Source organism: Falco rusticolus, chromosome 10 (genome assembly GCF_015220075.1).
Source record: "Falco rusticolus isolate bFalRus1 chromosome 10, bFalRus1.pri, whole genome shotgun sequence".
NCBI classification, from domain to species: Eukaryota; Metazoa; Chordata; class Aves; order Falconiformes; family Falconidae; genus Falco; species Falco rusticolus.
Window position 1 is genome coordinate 2,614,759 of NC_051196.1, and position 24,676 is coordinate 2,639,434.

The following is a 24,676-nucleotide window of genomic DNA, read 5'->3' on the forward strand; positions in this document are numbered from 1 at the left end:
ACTGAGGTGAAAGTGCCTGGCAGCCCCCGTGAAGGGCTGCGCTTTCTCTGGGAGGCAGATTACACCTTGCGTTTGGGCAAACATCATCCCTGGGGCTTTACCCAGCCTCGATGACAGCCAAGAAATGTGGCACACCTCAGGCTGGCCACCTTAGCTGCTCTGCTGCCAGCTGCCCACGGGCGAGGCGTTTCCCGCCACTGCTACCTCGTGTCCTGCAGTAGCCAGGTGTGTTTAAGATGGCAGGCCTGAAGGCCACCTGGGGAAGGAGATCCTGTCTCTGTTGTATTTCTTAGGAGGACATGCCTGGAGCTTTGTGACTTTTGGGTTAAGCCCTGGGAAGGACACAACATCCTTCTGCCTGGCCCCTCACAGCTCCTGTGCTCCCACCTTTTTGCAACATTATCTTCAATGGCTTCTGGCAGCTGTCTTGAGTGGGGAAAGCTCTCTGGAGGTAGTGGGTTGTTCTTTTTCCTCTCTCCCAAAATGCTCTTACATCATAAATGAGCAGGTTGTGCCACATTCAGATATTTTTTTTTCATCCTGTACTGTTTACTCTGAGCCCTTGTGAAAGGAATTTTCAAAGAGCCATTTGGGGTACAGTGTGGTTTGATTCTTTATTATTTAATGGCATTTGTGACTAAATTATGTGTGGGAAATTATTTGTAATGCATTGCATGAACTCTGTCTTTCATATAAGCTTTTAACAAACACAGTTGCCAGAAATGAAGCAATTTACTACTGGACAGCTTTATTATGGGCAGCTTCCAAATGCTTATCTTGGACATGTTACCAGATGATACTAATCTCAAATTGCTTAAAGTGAATTGACAACTTGAAAAAATAATCCTGCCTTTAGGATGATGGCCCTTTCTTTATCATTGCCATCATAAATACAAGAAAGATTGTAATCCTTATGCTCTGCTTTGTGTTTGATTCCTGGCATATGAAGGCTCCTGTGACCTGCTGGAAGGCAGCTTTGTGAAGAAGGACCTGGGAGTCCCCGTGGCCAGGGAGTTGCCCACGGGCCAGCAGTGTGGCCAAGGGGCCAGCGGGATCCTGAGGGGCATCAGGAGGAGCAGGGCCAGCAGGTCGAGGGGGGTGATCCTCCCCCTCTGCTCTGCCCTGGTGAGGCCACATCTGGGGTGCTGTGCCCAGTGCTGGGCTCCCCAGTTCCAGAGGGACAGGGAGCTGCTGGAGAGGGGCTGGCAGGGGCTGGCAGAGGCTGCAGAGGTGATGAGGGCATGGAGCATCTCCCGTATGGGGACAGGCTGGGAGAGCTGGGCCTGCCCAGCCTGGGGAAGGGAAGGCTGAGAGGGGATCTCATCGATGCACACACATCTCTCCAGGGCGAGTGCCGACAGGACGGGCCAGGCTCTTCGCAGCGGTGCCCAGCGACAGGACAAGGGGCAACGGGCACAGACTGCAACACAGGAGGTTCCTTCTGAATGTGAGGAAGCACTTCTTCACCTTGAGGGTGCTGGAGCGCTGGGACGGTTCTGCCCAGAGAGGCTGTGGGGCCTCCTTCCCTGGAGACATTCAAAACGTGCCCAGATGCAATCCTGTGCAATGTGCTCTAGGAGAATCTGCTCTGGCAGGGGGCTGGACTAGATGGTCTCCAGAGGTCCCTTCCAACCCCAATGATCCTGTGATTGTGTGATTCATGTGTGCTAGAAAAATCATGGAATAACACCAATATGACCATACTAGAATGGGTGAACCAAAGTAGGAGAAAGTCTCTGTCTCTCTCTGGTAACTCTGGTCTATTTATTTATTTTTAACCCTTGTGTGTTGCTCAAATGTGCTCCCTCAACTGAGTAAGTGAGGTGTGCTTACTGAGGCATTTGGGATGTCCAGTTATTTTTTTGGTTGGGGTAAATGAACTGTAAAAAGGAGTCTCCATGCCATTTTCGTAGTTTCCTGAAAGTCTCAGAGGTTAATCACAATGCATATTTGTATTTTCCTGTGAGGTAAGTTGAGATCCTGCCAATATCGCATTCACTGTGCTTACGTCAGTGTAATGCTGGCAGGTTTTTCTGCGTCTCTTGGAGCACAGGCTAGTTTGATGGCCTTGTGACTTGGGAGTGCTGCTTTGTGTGAATTTCTGCTTGGGAGTACAAAAATGGCTTCTTTGATACCAAGGCAGAAGAGCTCATGAACATTTTGAGGTTTGCAGGAGTTGAGCATACTTGAGCTATTCTTTGCCCTGTCCCTGTGGTGTACTCCAAGTCTCGTGAGCTGAAAAGGAACAGATTAGAGTAGATCACGTAGTCTTTTAATCAGCTGAAGTCTTCCTTGTGTCAGATAAGTGACTGATGATTTTCAATGTTATGGTACAGTTGTGTCACAGGAGAACTTGTAGGAGTTTAAGTATAAACAAAGGTTTGGCCCAGATTTTTGCACAAATAAATCTCTTGCATTTAACATATATAAAGGCAGTGTGTAAGATCAAGTATTCTCATGAGGTGTACATTTTTTACTGTGTTCCCTATGCAACCTGGGCTTTTTGGTGATTCCACAGATGTCTCCTTTCTTTTCCAGGGTGTGATTCAGCAGTGACTCTGTTGGTTTTATGTAGATACAAGTGAGGCCTTGGTTGCCTTTGCTGTGGAAGGGCTTCCTTTCATGGGTGAGTTCTTGCACTGGTGGAAATTCACATGTGAATCCATGTGGTCTGATGGCTGACTGAAGTCCATATGCTTTTTTTAACATTCCTCCTTTTCTCTCAAGCCCACTGTTCCTCTTGCAAAGATAGTGACATAGAGGAATTCTTCAGGAAAGTATTTAAGAGGAAATCTAGTAGATCAATGATAAACTAACATGGTAAGGGGCTACTCTTCGTTTATGTAAAAAACCAGATTTTGTGAATTTTCTCTTAGATGTCTGTATTCTGCTGGAAAGCTTGCATCAGAGATGCCTTTTCTTCTGGACCTCCAATTTGCTAGGTTGAAACAAAATTGTGGGGTACTCTGTTATTTCAGGTTAGTAATTGCTCTGAATTAACAGGCTGTGTGTGTAAAGCCTCTGGTGTTAACAATTTCGGACTGAAGATAAAAGATAAATGGGAGGCAGGGTTGTTGATGGGTTTGTTGTATACATACCATTGCTGGTCTTTACAGATTGAAAGACTGTTCAAATGCTGGTCATTAAAATCCTGGTTAGGATTACTAAGGGTTGGATTATATTGATCCCATAGCTTCCTTGCTAAACACAAAGGTTTTTTACATGTGTCTGCTAGATCAAGTGTACTGTGACAACTTCTCTATGAATGTGGTGCAACTGCAGCTTACCATGAGGTACATGATTCAATATTGTTTTGCATTACCTTCAGTCAACACAAATTTAGTGCAATTATAATGCTCGTTTCCTGTAAAATAGCAAATATCTGAATAATGGACCTGAATTTCCGTTAAAATGGGGTCATAAAGCATGAAAGCATTAATAGCAGAGCAAGTGATAGAACTGGATTGCATAAAATAGTCTCATTCTCCAGAATACAGAGCAACCACCAGCTGACGTGAGTTTTAAAATTCTGTGTGGAAAAGGGGAAAAAAGAAGCTGCTCATGCATTAGTTAGGCTACATGACAGGAGTCCTGAGTGGGGAGCAAATGTACGAATGCCCAATGAAAGACTGCTGGCAGGCAATATTGAAATTAGAGCTAAAACCTTTGAGTATTTTTTTTTTTTTACAGCTGGAATAAATTCTGTGTAAGTGAATGATTTCTCTGCTGCAATTTATTTGTGTTCCAAAGATGATCAGATAAGAAAGGAAAAAAAATTGTGACATATAAACAAGTCTTGATACGTTATGTGGAACGGATGCCTGTAGATTCAAAAGTTAAGAGCAAAGTTTATCTTAAAGATTTTAAAGTAAGGCGATAGTTATTATGTGGCTCACTTCAAAGTGCCTTGAAATAAACCCTTTTGACAGAAAACCTTTTCATATGGACTTGGAAACTGTGAGCCTAGAGCCCTGTAGTGTCAGTGTTGGTGTAATATACATTAATTATCTACACTAATATAGTTCAGTGTGACCTGCACAGTATTCTAACCTGTGTCAATGAACAGCTACCAAGCCAATCACTTTCTTCCACTTAATTGTTTATTGACTTTATTAATTACCTATGGTTTAAAAAAATTCAAGATTTATTTCTGAGAGATACAACTGATTTCATTCATCCCAGTTTTCAGAAAGGTTTACTTTGGAGCTGTTAGCCAGTTTATGTCAGCAGTAACTCAAAGCAAGGACAGGTCCTATGTAAAGGGAAAATTTAGGAAGCCTGTAAGGCTGGTCTACTACATCCACTGCAGGTCTCTGTTTTTCACTTACTCCATGTCTTGTTTCAGGGAGTTCCTGCAAGTCCTTCCATTTGCTCTTTCATGCCCAAAGCATGTTGTCCCAGGTTCTCCTTCTCTTGACTTGAGGGTTCCTATTTGCTCTTTCACAGCACTGGGACTGTATCTGTGATACAGATCCTTCTCCAAGGCAGTGTCTTCAGTACATTACCAGCTACGGGTTACGTGTGCCTCCATGGTTTGCCTTGACTTATTTTTCCCTTCCTTGTTTCCTTATGCCTATGACAGGACCAAAGTCTGTCCATTCCTTTGCTTCTCTCTCTCTTTTTTCTTTTTTTCTTTATTCACTTTTTCACAAACTCTAGGTGGTTTTTGGCCTCTGCTATCCCTGTCATTATCACCTCTCAGTCTTCAATGTGCCACATATTCTGTGTGTCTCGTTCCCTTCTTCCTCATCCTAGTGGTTTTTCCTTTCTCAGTGAGTTGTATGAAGTGGCTTGTGACACAGACTTACTACACAGAGTTTTCCATGGAAGAGGGTAGCTGCTAGGATGCTGCTTTGCATGGAAGATGAACTTGCATGGAAAATGACCTTGAAGCAACATGCCGAGAACCTCTCATTTCAGTGGGTTAACTGTGGGCAAGGAGCTGTTGTGGACCAAAGAAGAGCATAATAATTGATTTTTATATTATAGACAATGTATTTTCTGCAGAATGAGTGGAAGAAGAATGATTTCCTAACTTGCCTGGGAAGGCCAAGGAATCTGTCACTCATCAAACTGGTCCTGAATTCAGTAGTAGTGCTGCACTGGGAAGCCTGGTGGGATAGGTGGAAAGGAGAGAACAGAGCGATATGCCACCTGGGGGCTCACTGGGAAACAGAAGAGCCTAAGGACTGGAAAAAACAGACAGTGAAGTAAAAATTTGTCAACAGGAAGTAACAATTTGTCAACAGGAAGCTGGGAGGAGGTAGGGGTTTTTGCCAGCTGGAAATATGACATTAGTAGTGATCCTCAGGGAAAACTCAGTGTCCACCTCTGAGTGGGGGAGTATATGGGTTGTTACTGTTCCGTGAAAGAAAAATGGGTGAGAAAGCAGATGAAGCTGCTGCAGGGCACCTGCACTGTTAGTCCCTCTACTGAGCTAGTGTAGGCTAGCAGAAAGGTCACTAGCTTTAATTTTTTTACTCTTCCCAAGAGCAGACATTTTTAAATTGTGTAAAACATGTTGCTTAGCATTATACAATCTACAATCAGATCTGTGGTGGCTGGTTCAAAGAATAGTGTAACTAAAGCTGCATAGTAACCTGTCAAAACTTGCAGATTTATAACAGTGCAATTTCTGGTTTGAGACTTATATATGTTGCAGTGGGCTCTAAATTATGGGACTAACTGATCTGGAATACTTTGGATAGTTTCTGTCTGTCAGGTGAAGAACTTTCAGAGCTATAAAATATGTGGAGACTCAAAGATGTGCTTGCTTACTACAAGCTCGCTTAATTGATATCATCTGAAGTGCTTGGAACACTTTGAGTATTTGTTTTTAATTGCATTTCATTCAAAGCTGTATCAAAGCTTGGGGGGTGGGGGGGGGGGGTATTACAGACTAGATTGATTTTTGACCTGGATCTATTGAGAAATGGCTGTAGTAGGATGGGAAGCAAATATTTTACAGGGCCAGCACTCATGTGAGCAATTCAGTGAAAAGTCAGAGGAGACATGCTCTAAGATGCTTAAAATTTATTAATCATCATTACTTTTTTTCATAAGGAACAAAAAACAAAACACTATTCCAAAACAAAACAGAAAAAGAAAACATACCACACCCAGACAACCTGACTAAGACTAAGAAGAAATGGGATAACATTAATTCTGAAAGAAATGACCCAATAAATCAGTTTTCCAAAAAAACAAAATAAATAGCAATGGTTCAACTTTTAAAAGCTTCCTAGGAAAGGATTTATATTTATTATTATTAACTTTTGTTTACAAAAATCCTTCATATGCCCCTGTTGGCAAATATATATATATATACTTCTTCTGTAAACAGTTAACCACAAAAAAACAAAAAAATCCATATTTTTCGTACAATTACTATGCTGATGGTGTTATGTAAACAAAGACTAGTGTGCAGCAGCTTCCTATGATAGGATTTCTCTTTTTCTCACAAGAATATATAGGGAAATATGCCTATCATAAATAGTTCAAAATATTGAAGTTTATAGTTTTGAGAAGGTATGGCTTTCTGCAGTCTAAGTTTTCCTTAATGAAAAAAGAAAAATGAAGCAACAGAGAAGTACAGTTTTCTTTGCATTTTTTTTGTTTGTTTTCTGGACTTTAGCTTTTGATTTGTCTCAATGAACTGGAATGAAAATATTATTAAAAAGTTCAGTCTGTGTCAATGGAAATATCAGATATTGTCAAGTGTCTATATTATGCCACACAGGCAACCTTCAAGACAGAAGGGAATATTGTTCTCATAGTAGACTTTGTGCAAGTGTAAATCCAGCTTTCAGTCTTATGGTACAGCACTTCTCAGAAGACAAACTAAAAGAAGATGTCAAAATGACCTTATGTCATTCTGTAAATGACATTTTTTTTAAAAAAAAAAGGTGTAAAAGAAAAGTTATTAAAAACAATGGAAGATATATCAGCAACGAAAAATGAAATAATGTGGACAGACATTGAATTTGCATGCAGAAAATATCCTCTGTTCATCCAAAATCTTAGCTGCTTCTGATACTTTTGTATTTTTTCAAAGTGGTTTGTTTTGGTTTTTTGGGGTGTTTCTTTTTGTTTTTGTTTTTTTTAGTCTTATGTTCCTTGTTTGGCTTCTCTCTAGTTCTAATTTTAGACATTCGGTTGCTCCTGAGAGGTCTTTGCTTGGCTTATTCCCTGTTGGGTGCTATCCTGGGGAATGCAGAAAGCGCTCACACAGCCGCATTGCTCCACATAGGTGTATGAGTGATCAAGGTAAGTTCCGTCACTGCACGTCAGAGTCACTTTTCTTTGGCTGGTCTTGATTTCCTGACAACACGAGCATTTATGTTCCATTGTGTTTGCCTCTGGAGAATATCTGATTGCAAGACCGACAAAAGAGAAAGATTCAGAAATTATGCGAGAAATACCGCTGCCAGTTCCGCCTGTTACTGAGTACAACCAGAAGTTAAGTTCTTGCATATTGGACTATGGCTCAATTGTTGTGAAACACAAGTTGCTCCACATTGTTAAACTGGATGAATCTAGCTCTTCATTAAGGCACAGAAGTAAATTAATTAATCCAGATCATATATTAAATTAGTCCAAAATGAGAGAATAGGGGGAAAAAAATAATCTCACTTTTACATGGGCAAAATCAAAACTTGGGTCTATTCACTATGACACTAAACAGGCTGTTAAAATATTCTAAGTCTTGAGCTAATTAAGCTAGTACAGCATCGTGTCTGCTAGAAATTCTAATTAGCACAATGGAAACAGCTGATACCTGGGTGGGCATATTAGAAAATCCCTTGTGATTTGCTTTATGTAACTTGTATAAAGAGCAAAATGCAAGAGACTACAGTTATCTTTTACACCACTTACCGTGAGTAAGCATCACAGCTGCCTTCACAGTGTGTCATCTCAACAGGTGCAGATTTACATCCATGATGTTTGATGACAGTAGTAGTATTGTGCTTCATACAAGCTGAGGTTGTCACAAACCAAGGGAAAATAAGTTAAAATATATGTGCAGATAAATAGATATGTATATGATAGACAGTCTGTAGTAGGAAACTGAGATGACTGGCGCTGCAATAGGGAATTAGATCACAGTGCATTTCTCTCTTAATTGCTAAGGGCCAAGTGATGAATCTTGGATGCTTGTGTTATCAAAACAAAAAGGAATTTTTCATTCATTATGCAACTTTGGTGCAGGATGCAGAAATAAGGAGCAGTACTGTGGCAACTGCTCAATGCACATCCACCTCCCAGAACCAGCTTCACTTTCTTCCTTAAAACAGTATTTATTGATGGAAGTTGGAGTCACAGTCCTCTCCCTCCTACATAAAGACTAAAATTTAACAGTAGAGAATGGGAAAGTTCACCAAGGCCCTAAAGTGTGTGCTGGAAATGTTCTGTTCCTTTCTTTTTTTCACTTGCTTTCTTTCTCACCCCAGTGTGAGGCAGAGGTTCCAAACCTGGTCTGTTCACCTCTTCTATCTATACATCTATCTTGAAGGTGGACTAATATACCTAATAGGGTACATATTATCATTACTTACTCTTCAGATTTCTTGGGCACTCTTTACAGCAGCCATCTTCAGATAGCTGGATGTCATCCTTGAGTGGGAAAACAGAAGAAGATAAGTCAGGTTTCATATCTGAATACTAAAGCAGAGACTTCCCTGCTTCCTAAATTTTTCTGGCACCAGAAAGTTTTTTGTATTGACATGGAATCTACTTTCAGGCAAGGCTAAATACTAAGGGCACGTAACTACTTCAATAAGAGTTCTTTAAAAGCTGATATTGAGGGTGACTGGAACTGCTTTGCTGTCATCAGAGTTCAGTAGTAAAATTTCAGAAATAAAGCTTGTAGCACATGTAGGATATTTGGAGTGACCCAAGTCAGAGCAGGTGAAGTATTATGTCAGACAGGGGAACACAATTAATGAAATAACTGACTCCCAGATGTGTGGGGCTGGTTCTAATCTACTCTGAGCTATATTAAGCTAAATGATGTTGTGAAGCAGCTTATTTTCCTCGATAAGTTCTCAATAAGTGAATTTTTAAAAAAGAATTTACAATCTTAATTTAGGAATAAAAATCCCATTGTTTTTCAATAAGACCCTTGCTTCTGGGCCACCTGACACATTTAGGAATCTAAAGCCTTATGTTGTACCCTTTTCTCTAGTCCCCAGTCCTCAATAAATATTGATATATCATCTATTTTAGTTTTTATTTCCTTTTCTGAACTGGAATTTGATGGGACCAGATTCAGAAATGATAAAAGGAGAGCTACATCCCCTGTGATGCTTCTGCTAGGTATTTTCCTTGCACACCGTGATCCTTCTATCACTGGTGTTAGCCACTGAAACCTTTTCAAACATGAGAACTGGTAGAAGAGTACTTACTGGATCACATTCATCAGGGTTAAAGGGAGGACAGCTTTTCTGTGAGATGACCTGAATGAACTGGTCATCATATTTTTCACATGTGTAAATTGTACAGTTATCACCAAGTGGGCTCCAGAATTCTCCAACCTGAAATGAGTTAAAATTAAAGTGAATAAAAAGTCTTCTTACATAAAAATGAAACAAAAACCTCCCACCCTAGTGTCTTATCATTGCTTCCTACTGTAGTCTGATTATTCCAAACAAATTTCTTGAATTTCAGCTTATAGTTACTTGTCATATTATCATACTGCTGTCTTTTTCATTAACCAAGTGAAGAGGCTGTATTTTTATCTGTATATGGACATGCTTTTTGTGTGACTAGGATAAGTATGTGGACTCATTTGGAAAGAATGATTTGTATTTCAGTGGTTTTATCAACAGAATTTATGGATGTGTCCATTCAGATACATGGCAGAATTTCTGCTGGCTTCACTGATTCATACTGTCTTAAAGCTCTCAGCTAACTTGAGACTGGTGGTTTGGAGCAGAAAACTGCCTCCACAGATAAAATTATCCTTTGAGCAAAATGGGTGCTATATTTTCAGAGTTGAAAGCAAATAAGGACCCATTGCTTTCACTTATGTATTTTTCTATGTTGATTTCTGAAAGCCACTGTTCAGTATCACAGTTGCTTCTGGAAGTCTTAGAACTGGAGTTTCATGGCTTGAGGTACTGTTCAAGCTATATGAGACAGTCCATTCCCTGCTTAAATATGCATTTGTCTAACATGAGAAAAGATGCATCAAATAAATGTGATAAAGACAAGGAGAAGAAGCAGTGAAAAGAGCAGCAGAGTTCACCAAAAGTGAGCTAAAATGGGGATAGTTACTTTGAGCACGCGTGTAATGTCTCCAATAGTCACTACACAAGCCACTGCCTTGCACGTGCCACAGCACTGTCCAGGTTCCTTTGTGTACTTATAACCCTGTTTTGAAAGAAGTAGAGAGGAAATGACATTGAGTCAAGACGCTGACCTTAACTGCTGGATATTTGAGCTGAATTACTGACAGCAAAATAGCACTTACTGCTGGGCAGTGTGTGTCACAGATAACAGGCTTGCACTTGACAGTAGCATGGTGAGGGCTTGAGTAAGGGGATTCAGAACAGATGCATTCTTCACAGGGGCCTGATGGAATGACAGCTCCAGGCTAGTCAGGAAAGAAAGTCATGATTATTCAGTAAAAACAAGTTACTTTGTGTATGTATGTCACAGACAATACAAAGCTGAAATATGTATGGGCTAAACTATCCTTAAATACAATTTTAGTTGTTTTACTTAAGCAGAGTTTCTTTGTTGGTAATATCCATTTTGGAATTAAATTCTATTAATGCAGAAAGGAGAGCAGAAAATGCTTTTGTTTGTATGAAGGGTGTTGATATGCTGACCTCGATTTAAATAATAATGCTTTATCTCAGGCCTTTCTGGAAAATATGGTCCATGATAGGAGTCTCAAAACCAACACATTGTAAACCTATGTGAAGGTGTATTTTTATAGTGAGTTCCTCTGTGTACTTACTGCATAGTAGGTTTCATTGACTACACAGCCATGTCCTGTAAAGGTGGAAGAAAGATGGTGTCATAGACATGGAAGTTTTAAGAAGCAGAATTATGTGAAAAAACTGCTATGTGAAAAAAATTATGCATCTTTCTCTTTTAAGGTTTTTACGTTCATACACTTAGAAAAACGTAGCTGTGATTAATACATGACAAAGGTGCATAGTACTTACTGCATTCAAAGGTAGGACAGCATTTCCCAGGCTGCATTATTGTGACTGCTTCTTGTCCCTCTAAGCACTGGGGTGTGACCTTAGGGCAGAGGCTAGTGTTGCAGACTATTTAATGTAAGAGAATATAGAAAATAATGAACTCAGAATTTTTACATTGAAGTAATATATATTTTTTTTTTCATGAACTTAAGAAGTTTTCCCGTGGGGCAAAAATGTGCTGTTTACACAAGCTGGTTTAATGACAAATCCAACATATTTTTAAAGTGAGGGGGCTTTTCCATAATCTTTGTAAAACAAAGCATTGTCTGAGAAGACTAGAGTGGTGATTCATGGAAAGAGATGCTTCCAAAAAAGGATTTAGTACCAGCTGGGAAATGTGATGACTCTCAGAGGTTCGGGAACTTCCTTGAGCAATTTTTAAATGTTCAAGGCTTTCATTAAGTTATTTTTTTTTAATATTGGTCTTTGAAATGGTAAATGCTTTTAAGAGTTTTTGAATATTTTTCAGGTGGTGGCAGCATTAAAGATTTTCAATGTTAGATTATAGGAGATCTCTAGTTACTTTTCTAGGTCTAACTTTCTAAAATCTTTTCATCTTTAAATTTGTTCTCTTCAGGCATCTAATACATGCCCTGCAAGAAGGTCCTAAAAAGTAGGATAATGGAGCAAAGCATTATGAAATCAATGCAAAGTATTAAAAAAAAGAAAAATTATTGCTGTAATTCCCCCAAATGAATATAGTATATTTCCCATAAGATAAAGAACTAGGGCAGTACTTACAGCATTCAGTCCTGGTACAGCATGGATCATCTGGTATTGGTGTCTGAACGGGCATGTAACCTGGTTCATCACAAAATACTTGCTGTGTTGGAGAACATTTGTGTTTTATACAGCGCACTTTAAGAGTATTTTCCTCACAGACACATTCCTGGCAATCTTTTGACCATTTTTCTCCTGGCTATATAAAAAAGAAAAAAAGGAAGGAAAAAATGATACATAAATTCAAACCAAAATAATTCTGTTTGTTTCTGGTTCACTTATTTATAGATACAGTGATACCTGATTACATCAGCCTTTTCATATTTCTAGTATTTTTAGATTTTACAAGAAACCCTCAAGCTGACACTAATTAGGGGAAGATAATGGAGGCCACTAAAGGTTCTGAGTGTGTTCGCACAGCTATCACTTTATTAGTTGTGTTAGTATAGGGATACAAGAGATCTAAAGGAGACGTGATTGAGCTTTGCATGCATTTTTGAATAAGAAATTATCATATGACATACTCATTTGCACATTAGGTTACAAAGATATTTCTATAATTTGTATGCATCTGAGGAACTAAAATGCAGACTACCAACATTAGCAGCAGGTAAGCTTTGTTATCCATCTGTCCCTTCATATCTTATCACTTACGTGAGCCAAATTTGTGGAAATAAAAGCAGCACATAAGCCAATATTCCACTACTACCATCTATCTCCTTTTTTATTTTTCCGTTATGTGAGGTGATGGTTATTGAAAGAATATCCCGTCACTTACTGTTAAATTTCTTAGGGAGTAATGTGGTTTTGACTGTGGCACTCATACTTATTTTTGAGACTAAAAGGGAATGGACATTTGAGAAAAAAAACTTAAGTCTCCCCCAACCTAAGAAAACTTTGTTTTTGTGAAACATTAAATAATCTCTTGCTTCACTTGTCTGTGCTTGATAAACCACATTGATTGTGATGCTCACCTGTCTGGATACTCCATTTTGATCCATACAAACTGGAAAGAAAAAAAATAATGGAGATTTACACCATGGAAAACTGACACAAAGGAGTAAAACTGTGCTGTTTCAAGTAGAAATACTGAGAAGATAAAACTAACAAGAAAATGAATATGCAGACTAGTTTTGAAATGCAGAATTCTACCATGTTGGTAGGTCTCTCTCATGTAAGGAAGCAAAATTTAAAAAATGTAATTTTGATTATTATTTAGTTTTTAGATGAGGAGACTAGAGGAGCTTAGAGGCTGGTTTGCACATGTAGAAGATGGCAGTAAAACACAGGCCTCCTGACTATCAGTCCTATCTCTATTCCTCAAACTAACTACAGATTACTTACAGCATCCAGGGACACAGATGTTGCTGTCTTGACTTAAGAATTTCTTTCCTTCAGGACAGAAACATCCTTCAGTTACTCCATAGCCAGGAAGCTCAACAACACTACAGAGGGAGGAATGTATGTATTTGAGTGCAATGTTTTTGCAGTAAAGCAGGAGAGAGAGCAGCATGTGTAGAAGGTCACCATGTCAGATACAAGGGAGACAAAAGTATTTACATCTGAAGTGCAACAGGAAGTACATATTCATAGAGATGACTAGTATTTATAAATGTCAAATAAATTCTCTCAATTCACAAGACATTTCATTATTTTCTAAGGAAAATAGGTAAAAAAATAGAAAAAAAATTAAAACAAGCAGTTGTTTTGGGGTGGGGTTTTTTTTGTCCTTCCATACCTTGGGTCACAGGTAGCAGGATTAATGGGCCCACATGGCTTGTATACCAAGTTTGCTGAACAGTTGTATGCTGTTTGGAAAAAGAAGAAAAAAGATCAAAAATTGACAGTAGGTGCATTTTTGCAGAAGTGACTACAGTTGTGCCTTCTTCATTTGTAGTTTCTCTGAGTAAGCACGTCGCTGCATTTTTGTAGGCAGTAGTCGAGTGTTAGATGTGTTTACTGAATAAAACACTAATTGCTACCATTTCTCTCACATATTTTTGATTCTGAAATACTTACGGCATGTGTTGTTGGTCTTTCCTCTCCAGTCAATGCAGACACCTCTAGCAGCACACTCAGTAGCATACATCTCCAAACTGGAACACTGCACGGATTTATCCTCTATGCGACATGCATCAAAAACACAGCCTTTGAAAAATGGTTCTGGTGGTATCACAGTGTGACAATCTGCAAAAACCCTGCAGACAGAAGTGAAACCAGATGCCTTTTCTGTTAACCAGTCATTACATAAAATCTGTTCCTGTCAGGCAACGCTTCCCATTTAAAGCCATGTGAATCTGGTTCAGAAAGAAACAAAACTCTAAGAATGGCCAATAATCTGGGATATAGATTCAGGAAAGGAGGGCTTAGGAATTTTGAAGCTCCGTTTTTTTTCTGAACAGGTTAATGGTCATATTGTTTCTGTATGTCTACACAACTTTTCATCAGTCTGACACCAGAAATGTAATGAAAAATGCAACTGCATCAGATTGAGGAAAAAGTGATGATACTAGTAGCTGAGAGACAGATAAATTGCACACACAATAGCTCATAACTTCGTAGGGACTACAGTGAGCACATGTAAGAAGACCTTTATAAGTGATCCAGCTGAAAAAAAGCTTTTGTCGGAGCTCACACAAGTATAGGAAATGTTGGAGGTAATAGCCCTTTGTGCTTTTGTAGTTCCATGTTTTATACAAAATGTACAAAGAACGAAGGACACTTTATGGCTGAGATGTTTCTTTCTGCTCTCTTAACTTGGTTGGTAACCAGGTTCTTTACGGTTTGTGCTGAAGTCCCACTTCAAATTTAGAGTTCAGTCTGTACTTAATGGTGTAACTAAGGGTAATTGAGCATACCCTGGAAGATCGGGAGAGAGAAAGAGAACATGAATCTGTGTGGTTGCAACCCAGGTAGTATGGATTTTAGTGCTTGCTGCATTCCTGATTTTCTGACTTCACCACTCCTTGCTCAGTTATCTTTGGCATGCAAGTCATTAAAGAAAACCATTTTCTTTGGCAAAGGCCTTTTCACTACACATAACCTGTCATTAAGTTGACATTTTCAGCTATAATCACATGCTAGACCTATAGTTAGTTCTAACTCTCCTTGCAAGATACTGAGGCAGTTTTGTCTAGAAAGAGTGACTTTTTTCAGATCTTTTTCTTACTCGCTCCAGATAAGCTTGCAGAGAGATGTTTCACACTGAGGCTTTGGTGAAGGTGTGGTTACAACTGGTGGTGGTACTGGTACTCCATGGCATGACGTGTCGTTACCAACGAACCAGTGATGAGCCATTTGGGGACAGGAAGAAATGATCTCACCACTTGGTAAGCGGCATTCATCTGATTTTTTATTTGTACATGTTCCTGGAAGAGACAAGCTATGTAAGTCTCACATAAGCCACATCAGAGGTGCATAATATGTTTTGTGTTGATAAAACACGTGTAGACCTGATAGCCTCGTGAAATGTATAAGGTGCCCTGCTTAATGGGGAGTGCTTTCTTTACAGTTATGTGAACTTTAATTTAGGTTAGGGAAAAACAAATAAATGTAAAACCCCAGCCCCAAAGAAATAAAAACAGGTTGCTGAAATATTGAACATTTGATCCTGAAGTTGAAAAGCAGAACTATTTTAATTTCCATTTTACTGCTGTTTAAAAATTTCTGTCAGTCATGAGACTGCATAGCCAGAACAGGTGAGAATAACCACCTGGGGAAAGAGCCCCACCTCCAATTAATTCATGTCTCTTACCACACTGTCCTTCGGTGTTGTTGCCAAATAAGCTGTACGGGAGTTTCACAGAGAAAATGAGCCCGCTGAAGGTAATGGTCACACCAATCTCTGGTATTTCAACAATCATGTTTATGCCAAGTGTGGAGAAATAAATGCCATCTTTTTTGAAGCCTGGTTTGACAATCTTTCTGTTGAAGTACATCTGAATGCAAGGTTAAAAAAAAAGCACAAGTTCAGAATAAACACTGCTTCTGCCTGACTGTTTTAAATAATGTATTTTCTAATCTACATAATCATGCATAACTCCATATTGTTGTCCGTCACATCCAATGCCTATTGGCATTGCAATAACAGCATATATATGCATTAATATCTCAGCTTGTATTGCTATATTGCTACAGTGTGATAATCTAAGTGGCCTCTTTGTATCATGTTTGTGCAGATTGCATGCTACTGCACAGCATTCTAAATCCAGGTATTTCCTTTGTACCCCTCATCATTTTGTGCATTGTAAGCATTTTTCATATGACAATGAGTGGTAGATTTCTTAACTACAGAAATATTCCTGCCATTATTATGTAATAATTTTGCTGCAAAATCACACTGTCCCCGTACTACATGTTGCTTGGCATTGGAAGAGTTGTCTGAAAACAAAACAAAGTCAAATGTTCCTGCTGCCCATTTCATGTAGTGGTGATATTTATTAGTTAATCTAAGCTGTTCCATTTGCAGCCTGTATCTTATGTGAGCTAACAAAGGTGGACGTATTTGCCTAATAGCTTTTTGTCAGGAGTTACTCTGCAATTTTCTTCTCATTGAATTGGGATAAAAGTAAGTGTTAAAACTATCAGTTACTGTTTTCTTTCACAGGAAATCCCTGGACTAATTTTTTCAGCATGCCTTTTTTGAATGTAAGGTAAGGAGAACTTGGCACAGCTCTAATAGGGGGTCAGTATATATTGAGACAAAATTCCTCCCACCTCTTGTGTTCTCTAAACAACTACTTAGTTCCCTATATAACAGTGGGACTGACTTTGTTTTCAGTGGCTTGCCAACACCAGTTTAGGCCTATGAAGGTGAAGTGACACCCCCAGTCCCCCTTTTCTTCAGCTATATCTCTCTTCCTAGCAGGGATTTGGAGGGGGAATCATGTCATGGCTCTGGTGCTTGAAGTTTCCTGTGGAGAGGAAGCAGTTCCTGTCATCTAGCTGATAAGGGATACATACCCATCTTCTCCATGAGAGAAGAATCATACTTGTGATTTGAATTGATATTTCTTCATAATGTGTTTGTTTACGTAATTGAATGGCAGCATGTACTAGTTTTCATGCAACATGAATCAAGCACCAGTGAAAGCACTCCTGTTTTCTCTATCGGCAATATCAGCCTGTTCCCTATTCTGTCATTTTGTACTTAGAAACTGGTGTAATCTTTTTTTTCCCCTCTGCCCTCATGACCTCCATGATATGATATTCTAACAGACTATTTCAAATTAGAGTTGGTAAGGCCTATGGAACTTATTTCTTCTTTGCAAAAATAAAGAAATAAAAAAATGTGTATTTTACCACGTTGGTCATCACACCATTCATGAGTTCACGGGTCAGCACCACTTCTGCAGATTTGTAGAAAATAATAATGGATTTTGGGCAGGAAAGTCCATCTTTTGAATTGCAGTAGTAATTGTCAATGTAAACACGGAAGTTGTCATATTTAGGTACAATCTGTTTCACCAGGACGTAAGTGCAATTTTCAAGGAAAGTATAGTAGATTCCATCAAAAGTAATGTAATGAGGATCACCCCATCCACTGCACACACCTGATAGAGAAAATATTTAGAATATTAACATGAAAATTAACGTAGAAAAAAGAATTGAGGAACTGAAGTGAACATAGGACAATTTGTAAAGCAACCTCAAGAAAACAAAATACCCATATAATCAATACAAAGTTTTTCTTTTTTAAAAAAGTTATTCCTTAATCTACTGGTGCTTACATTGACACTCGTAGTGGTAACAGCAGCCGTTTTCATCAGGTACCAGTATTGCTGGGTATTTGTTTGCACAGGTAATTTCCTTTACGGGTGGACAGTGTGTGGGAACTACCTCTATCTTGTTGTCTCCCTTACAGATGATTTCTGTACAGTTGGATAATTTGTGTGTTTCTCCAGGCTGCAAAATGAACAAAAATTGCTGTCACAAGAATTTGCAAACAGATATGAACTCTACTCATATTTTTAGTTTAATGATTTATTATTGCCAGTAATGGTAGTGTTGGAAAAAAAAATTAATATGTGTTAGTTCTCTTCAATTTGTGGCACTAATGATTTGTAATGTTGACCAGAGGTACTCATAATTCTGACTGTGACATGGAGGATCAGAAACTGTTGTTTTCCAAATCTGAAGCAAAGACTGAAGTGAAAGTCTTCATGGATAGTACAAGGTTGTAAATATTTTACAAAATGAATTTTTTTTAATGCTAAAAAGGAGGTGGGAAACTTAATTCCAGCTTTATCTTCAGCATGTTTGCGGGGCGGGGTCTTCTGAGGTTTCTGGGGATAGGTCTTAGGTTAAGGGAACTGAGTCCTATATAGTAGCTATATATACTGTAAAATATCAGCACAGACCATCATTATCACAAAAAAAGCCAACAAAAAAAATAATGTGAAGAAGTAAAGATAAGGGGGCAACAGAACAGAAACAGCTACAAGCCTCCACAGTAGCTTAATTTTTTCTGTTTAGTGGAGAAACAAATGCACATGAAAATTTCCCCTGTTATTTCAGTATGAAGGTTTGGTGTTTATGCAATGCTTTGTATCAGAAAATGTTTTACTAGCCCTGAAGTAATTAGAAAATATTGTAGCATGCTTTCTCAGTATAAAAAAAAAAAAATATGAAGAAGGAACATAAAATTTTTATGTCATGTATAAAGGCCATCACAAGTAACAGTTATTCTGTCAATCTGCATGTACAAGGTTTAAAGACTAGAAACCATTGCTTTCTGATATCAATCTAACGTTGGTGTTATTTCATCAAACATAACATAGTAACTACATACCCGAAGGGGAGGATAAGAAGATGAAACACAAATATTTCCAGAAGTGGTAGACTGAGGAACTGATGTCGTTAAGGTAGACAGTTCAGGTGAAGTAGTGGTCAGAGGAGTAGTAACATTACATTGTACAATGTGTCGTTCAACTGTACATGTTGGACTACAGATTGCATAAAATGTACATCCATCACTATCAGTTTTACTATAAATCAACTCACCTGAAGAAAAAAAAACAAAAAAAAAGAAAACAAAATTTAAAAAAAAATTAAAAATACCACTTAGCCAAAAAAATTACAAGAAAAACCAGTAAACTACAATGAAATCTGAATTAGAGAATAAATTATAAATAATTTCAAAAGAAAGAAAAAAATATTTAGAGTGAAAAAAACAGATAAACTAACCAGGTGAAAATATAGCATCACCAACTTTGCAGAAACAAGGTGTTGATACAGGGGTAACTGAGGTAGGGGAAGTGGTCGTTGAGGTGGAGGTCGTGACTGTGGCGGAAGTCGGTTTGGTGGTGGTTGGTTTGCGGGTGGTGATGGTGGTGGGGCTGGTGGTGGGCAGGGGTGTGCTGGTCACACACTCGTAGTTCGGGGTGCAGCAGTAGACGCGTATCCTGTAGTTGAGGCACAACTTAAATTTGCCGGTCTGGTCTTCGTTCTTGCACACCAGGCCAAAGTGGACGTCGCACTGCACGACCTGCCCGACCTGTTGGATGGCAACCTCAGGGTAGTCCTCTGCCTGGCACTCGATTTCCTTGGGCTGGTGACAGATCTTCTTGCCGGCGGCCCGGATGTGCTCGTAGGTTTCAAAGTCTCCCTGGCTGGGCCCCGGGGAGGGGAAGTCGACGTCGAACCATTCAGTCCAGGAGCACACTTCTTTTTGACAGGTGGTAATGGACGAGGTGGTGGTGGTGGTGGTGGAGCTCACGCCAGTGGAGGATATGGTAGGTGTCGGGGTGGGTCTGGTTGTGGTGGTGGAGGTCTGCAGTGTGGTTTCTGAGGAGGTGGGCCGCGTGGTGGGGGAGGAGGTCGTGGAGGTGTAGGTCGTGACTGTGGCGGAAGTTGGGGTGGTGGTGGTTGGTTTGCGGGTGGTGATGGTGGTGGGGCTGGTGGTGGGCAGGGGTGTGCTGGTCACACACTCGTAGTTCGGGGTGCAGCAGTAGACGCGTATCCTGTAGTTGAGGCACAACTTAAATTTGCCGGTCTGGTCTTCGTTCTTGCACACCAGGCCAAAGTGGACGTCGCACTGCACGACCTGCCCGACCTGTTGGATGGCAACCTCGGGGTAGTCCTCTGCCTGGCACTCGATTTCCTTGGGCTGGTGACAGATCTTCTTGCCGGCGGCCCGGATGTGCTCGTAGGTTTCAAAGTCTCCCTGGCTGGGCCCCGGGGAGGGGAAGTCGACGTCGAACCATTCGGTCCAGGAGCACACTTCTTTTTGACAGGTGGTAATGGACGAGGTGGTGGTGGTGGTGGTGGTGGTGGTGGAGCTCACGCCAGTGGAGGATATGGTAGGTGTCGGGGTGGGTCTGGTTGTGGTGGTGGAGGTCTGCAGTGTGGTTTCTGAGGAGGTGGGCCGCGTGGTGGGGGAGGAGGTCGTGGAGGTGGAGGTCGTGACTGTGGCGGAAGTTGGGGTGGTGGTGGTTGGTTTGCGGGTGGTGATGGTGGTGGGGCTGGTGGTGGGCAGGGGTGTGCTGGTCACACACTCGTAGTTCGGGGTGCAGCAGTAGACGCGTATCCTGTAGTTGAGGCACATCTTGAATCTGCCGGTCTGGTCTTCGTTCTTGCACACCAGGCCAAAGTGGACGTCGCACTGTACAACCTGCCCGACGTTTTCGATGGCAACCTCGGGGTAGTCCTCTGCCTGGCACTCGATTTCCTTGGGCTGGTGACAGATCTTCTTGCCGGCGGCCCGGATGTGCTCGTAGGTTTCAAAGTCTCCCTGGCTGGGCCCCGGGGAGGGGAAGTCGACGTCGAACCATTCGGTCCAGGAGCACACTTCTTTTGACAGGTGGTAATGGACGAGGTGGTGGTGGTGGTGGTGGAGCTCACGCCAGTGGAGGATATGGTAGGTGTCGGGGTGGGTCTGGTTGTGGTGGTGGAGGTCTGCAGTGTGGTTTCTGAGGAGGTGGGCCGCGTGGTGGGGGAGGAGGTCGTGGAGGTGGAGGTCGTGACTGTGGCGGAAGTTGGGTTGGTGGTGGTTGGTTTGCGGGTGGTGATGGTGGTGGGGCTGGTGGTGGGCAGGGGTGTGCTGGTCACACACTCGTAGTTCGGGGTGCAGCAGTAGACGCGTATCCTGTAGTTGAGGCACAACTTAAATTTGCCGGTCTGGTCTTCGTTCTTGCACACCAGGCCAAAGTGGACGTCGCACTGCACGACCTGCCCGACCTGTTCGATGGAAATCTCGGGGTAGTCCTCCGCCTGGCACTGGATTTGTTTGGGCTGTTGACAGACTTCCTTCCCAGCGGCCCGGATGTGCTGGTAGGTTTCGAAGTCTCCCTGGTTAGGTCCCGAGGCAGGGAAGTCAACATCGAACCATTCTGACCAGGAGCACACTTCTTTTTGACAGGTGGTAATGGACGAGGTGGTGGTGGTGGTGGTGGTGGTGGTGGAGCTCACGCCAGTGGAGGATATGGTAGGTGTCGGGGTGGGTCTGGTTGTGGTGGTGGAGGTCTGCAGTGTGGTTTCTGAGGAGGTGGGCCGCGTGGTGGGGGAGGAGGTCGTGGAGGTGGAGGTCGTGACTGTGGCGGAAGTCGGTTTGGTGGTGGTTGGTTTGCGGGTGGTGATGGTGGTGGGGCTGGTGGTGGGCAGGGGTGTGCTGGTCACACACTCGTAGTTCGGGGTGCAGCAGTAGACGCGTATCCTGTAGTTGAGGCACATCTTGAATCTGCCGGTCTGGTCTTCGTTCTTGCACACCAGTCCAAAGTGGACGTCGCACTGCACGACCTGCCCGACCTGTTGGATGGCAACCTCGGGGTAGTCCTCTGCCTGGCACTCGATTTCCTTGGGCTGGTGACAGATCTTCTTGCCGGCGGCCCGGATGTGCTCGTAGGTTTCAAAGTCTCCCTGGCTGGGCCCCGGGGAGGGGAAGTCGACGTCGAACCATTCGGTCCAGGAGCACACTTCTTTTGACAGGTGGTAATGGACGAGGTGGTGGTGGTGGTGGTGGAGCTCACGCCAGTGGAGGATATGGTAGGTGTCGGGGTGGGTCTGGTTGTGGTGGTGGAGGTCTGCAGTGTGGTTTCTGAGGAGGTGGGCCGCGTGGTGGGGGAGGAGGTCGTGGAGGTGTAGGTCGTGACTGTGGCGGAAGTCGGTTTGGTGGTGGTTGGTTTGCGGGTGGTGATGGTGGTGGGGCTGGTGGTGGGCAGGGGTGTGCTGGTCACACACTCGTAGTTCGGGGTGCAGCAGTAGACGCGTATCCTGTAGTTGAGGCACAACTTAAATTTGCCGGTCTGGTCTTCGTTCTTGCACACCAGGCCAAAGTGGACGTCGCACTGCACGACCTGCCCGACCTGTTGGATGGCAACCTCGGGGTAGTCCTCTGCCTGGCACTCGATTTCCATTGGGCTGGTGACAGATCTTCTTGCCGGCGGCCCGGATGTGCTCGTAGGTTTCAACGTCTCCCTGGCTGGGCCCCGGGGAGGGGAAGTCGACGTCGAACCATTCGGTCCAGGAGCACACTTCTTTTTGACAGGTGGTAATGGACGAGGTGGTGGTGGTGGTGGTGGTGGTGGTGGAGCTCACGCCAGTGGAGGATATGGTAGGTGTCGGGGTGGGTCTGGTTGTGGTGGTGGAGGTCTGCAGTGTGGTTTCTGAGGAGGTGGGCCGCGTGGTGGGGGAGGAGGTCGTGGAGGTGGAGGTCGTGACTGTGGCGGAAGTCGGTTTGGTGGTGGTTGGTTTGCGGGTGGTGATGGTGGTGGGGCTGGTGGTGGGCAGGGGTGTGCTGGTCACACACTCGTAGTTCGGGGTGCAGCAGTAGACGCGTATCCTGTAGTTGAGGCACAACTTAAATTTGCCGGTCTGGTCTTCGTTCTTGCACACCAGGCCAAAGTGGACGTCGCACTGCACGACCTGCCCGACCTGTTGGATGGCAACCTCGGGGTAGTCCTCTGCCTGGCACTCGATTTCCTTGGGCTGGTGACAGATCTTCTTGCCGGCGGCCCGGATGTGCTCGTAGGTTTCAAAGTCTCCCTGGCTGGGCCCCGGGGAGGGGAAGTCGACGTCGAACCATTCGGTCCAGGAGCACACTTCTTTTTGACAGGTGGTAATGGACGAGGTGGTGGTGGTGGTGGTGGAGCTCACGCCAGTGGAGGATATGGTAGGTGTCGGGGTGGGTCTGGTTGTGGTGGTGGAGGTCTGCAGTGTGGTTTCTGAGGAGGTGGGCCGCGTGGTGGGGGAGGAGGTCGTGGAGGTGGAGGTCGTGACTGTGGCGGAAGTCGGTTTGGTGGTGGTTGGTTTGCGGGTGGTGATGGTGGTGGGGCTGGTGGTGGGCAGGGGTGTGCTGGTCACACACTCGTAGTTCGGGGTGCAGCAGTAGACGCGTATCCTGTAGTTGAGGCACAACTTAAATTTGCCGGTCTGGTCTTCGTTCTTGCACACCAGGCCAAAGTGGACGTCGCACTGCACGACCTGCCCGACCTGTTGGATGGCAACCTCGGGGTAGTCCTCTGCCTGGCACTCGATTTCCTTGGGCTGGTGACAGATCTTCTTGCCGGCGGCCCGGATGTGCTCGTAGGTTTCAAAGTCTCCCTGGCTGGGCCCCGGGGAGGGGAAGTCGACGTCGAACCATTCGGTCCAGGAGCACACTTCTTTTTGACAGGTGGTAATGGACGAGGTGGTGGTGGTGGTGGTGGTGGTGGTGGAGCTCACGCCAGTGGAGGATATGGTAGGTGTCGGGGTGGGTCTGGTTGTGGTGGTGGAGGTCTGCAGTGTGGTTTCTGAGGAGGTGGGCCGCGTGGTGGGGGAGGAGGTCGTGGAGGTGGAGGTCGTGACTGTGGCGGAAGTCGGTTTGGTGGTGGTTGGTTTGCGGGTGGTGATGGTGGTGGGGCTGGTGGTGGGCAGGGGTGTGCTGGTCACACACTCGTAGTTCGGGGTGCAGCAGTAGACGCGTATCCTGTAGTTGAGGCACAACTTAAATTTGCCGGTCTGGTCTTCGTTCTTGCACACCAGGCCAAAGTGGACGTCGCACTGCACGACCTGCCCGACCTGTTGGATGGCAACCTCGGGGTAGTCCTCTGCCTGGCACTCGATTTCCTTGGGCTGGTGACAGATCTTCTTGCCGGCGGCCCGGATGTGCTCGTAGGTTTCAAAGTCTCCCTGGCTGGGCCCCGGGGAGGGGAAGTCGACGTCGAACCATTCGGTCCAGGAGCACACTTCTTTTTGACAGGTGGTAATGGACGAGGTGGTGGTGGTGGTGGTGGTGGTGGTGGAGCTCACGCCAGTGGAGGATATGGTAGGTGTCGGGGTGGGTCTGGTTGTGGTGGTGGAGGTCTGCAGTGTGGTTTCTGAGGAGGTGGGCCGCGTGGTGGGGGAGGAGGTCGTGGAGGTGGAGGTCGTGACTGTGGCGGAAGTCGGTTTGGTGGTGGTTGGTTTGCGGGTGGTGATGGTGGTGGGGCTGGTGGTGGGCAGGGGTGTGCTGGTCACACACTCGTAGTTCGGGGTGCAGCAGTAGACGCGTATCCTGTAGTTGAGGCACAACTTAAATTTGCCGGTCTGGTCTTCGTTCTTGCACACCAGGCCAAAGTGGACGTCGCACTGCACGACCTGCCCGACCTGTTGGATGGCAACCTCGGGGTAGTCCTCTGCCTGGCACTCGATTTCCTTGGGCTGGTGACAGATCTTCTTGCCGGCGGCCCGGATGTGCTCGTAGGTTTCAAAGTCTCCCTGGCTGGGCCCCGGGGAGGGGAAGTCGACGTCGAACCATTCGGTCCAGGAGCACACTTCTTTTGACAGGT

The 24,676-nt window shown here is 43.5% G+C and overlaps 1 protein-coding gene across 1 annotated transcript in view; it reads right to left on the reverse strand.

Annotated features, from left to right (window-relative positions):
* Positions 1-7,143: 7,143 nt before the first annotated feature.
* Positions 7,144-24,676, reverse strand: part of LOC119154720 (mucin-5AC-like) — a 49,902-nt gene continuing 32,369 nt past the window's right edge. Inside the window, exons 32-50 of the mRNA XM_037402607.1 lie at positions 22,171-24,654; positions 21,551-22,020; positions 20,986-21,463; positions 20,427-20,896; positions 19,860-20,339; positions 19,302-19,772; positions 18,724-18,935; positions 17,663-17,837; positions 17,235-17,485; positions 15,688-15,871; positions 15,103-15,301; positions 13,953-14,131; positions 13,672-13,741; positions 11,955-12,036; positions 10,472-10,594; positions 9,405-9,533; positions 8,556-8,613; positions 7,876-7,978; positions 7,144-7,369 (exon numbers count right to left, since the gene is read on the reverse strand). Of these exons, the coding sequence (XP_037258504.1) occupies positions 7,144-7,369; positions 7,876-7,978; positions 8,556-8,613; positions 9,405-9,533; positions 10,472-10,594; positions 11,955-12,036; positions 13,672-13,741; positions 13,953-14,131; positions 15,103-15,301; positions 15,688-15,871; positions 17,235-17,485; positions 17,663-17,837; positions 18,724-18,935; positions 19,302-19,772; positions 19,860-20,339; positions 20,427-20,896; positions 20,986-21,463; positions 21,551-22,020; positions 22,171-24,654 (6,844 nt within the window). The remainder of the gene's footprint in view (positions 7,370-7,875; positions 7,979-8,555; positions 8,614-9,404; positions 9,534-10,471; positions 10,595-11,954; positions 12,037-13,671; positions 13,742-13,952; positions 14,132-15,102; positions 15,302-15,687; positions 15,872-17,234; positions 17,486-17,662; positions 17,838-18,723; positions 18,936-19,301; positions 19,773-19,859; positions 20,340-20,426; positions 20,897-20,985; positions 21,464-21,550; positions 22,021-22,170; positions 24,655-24,676) is intronic.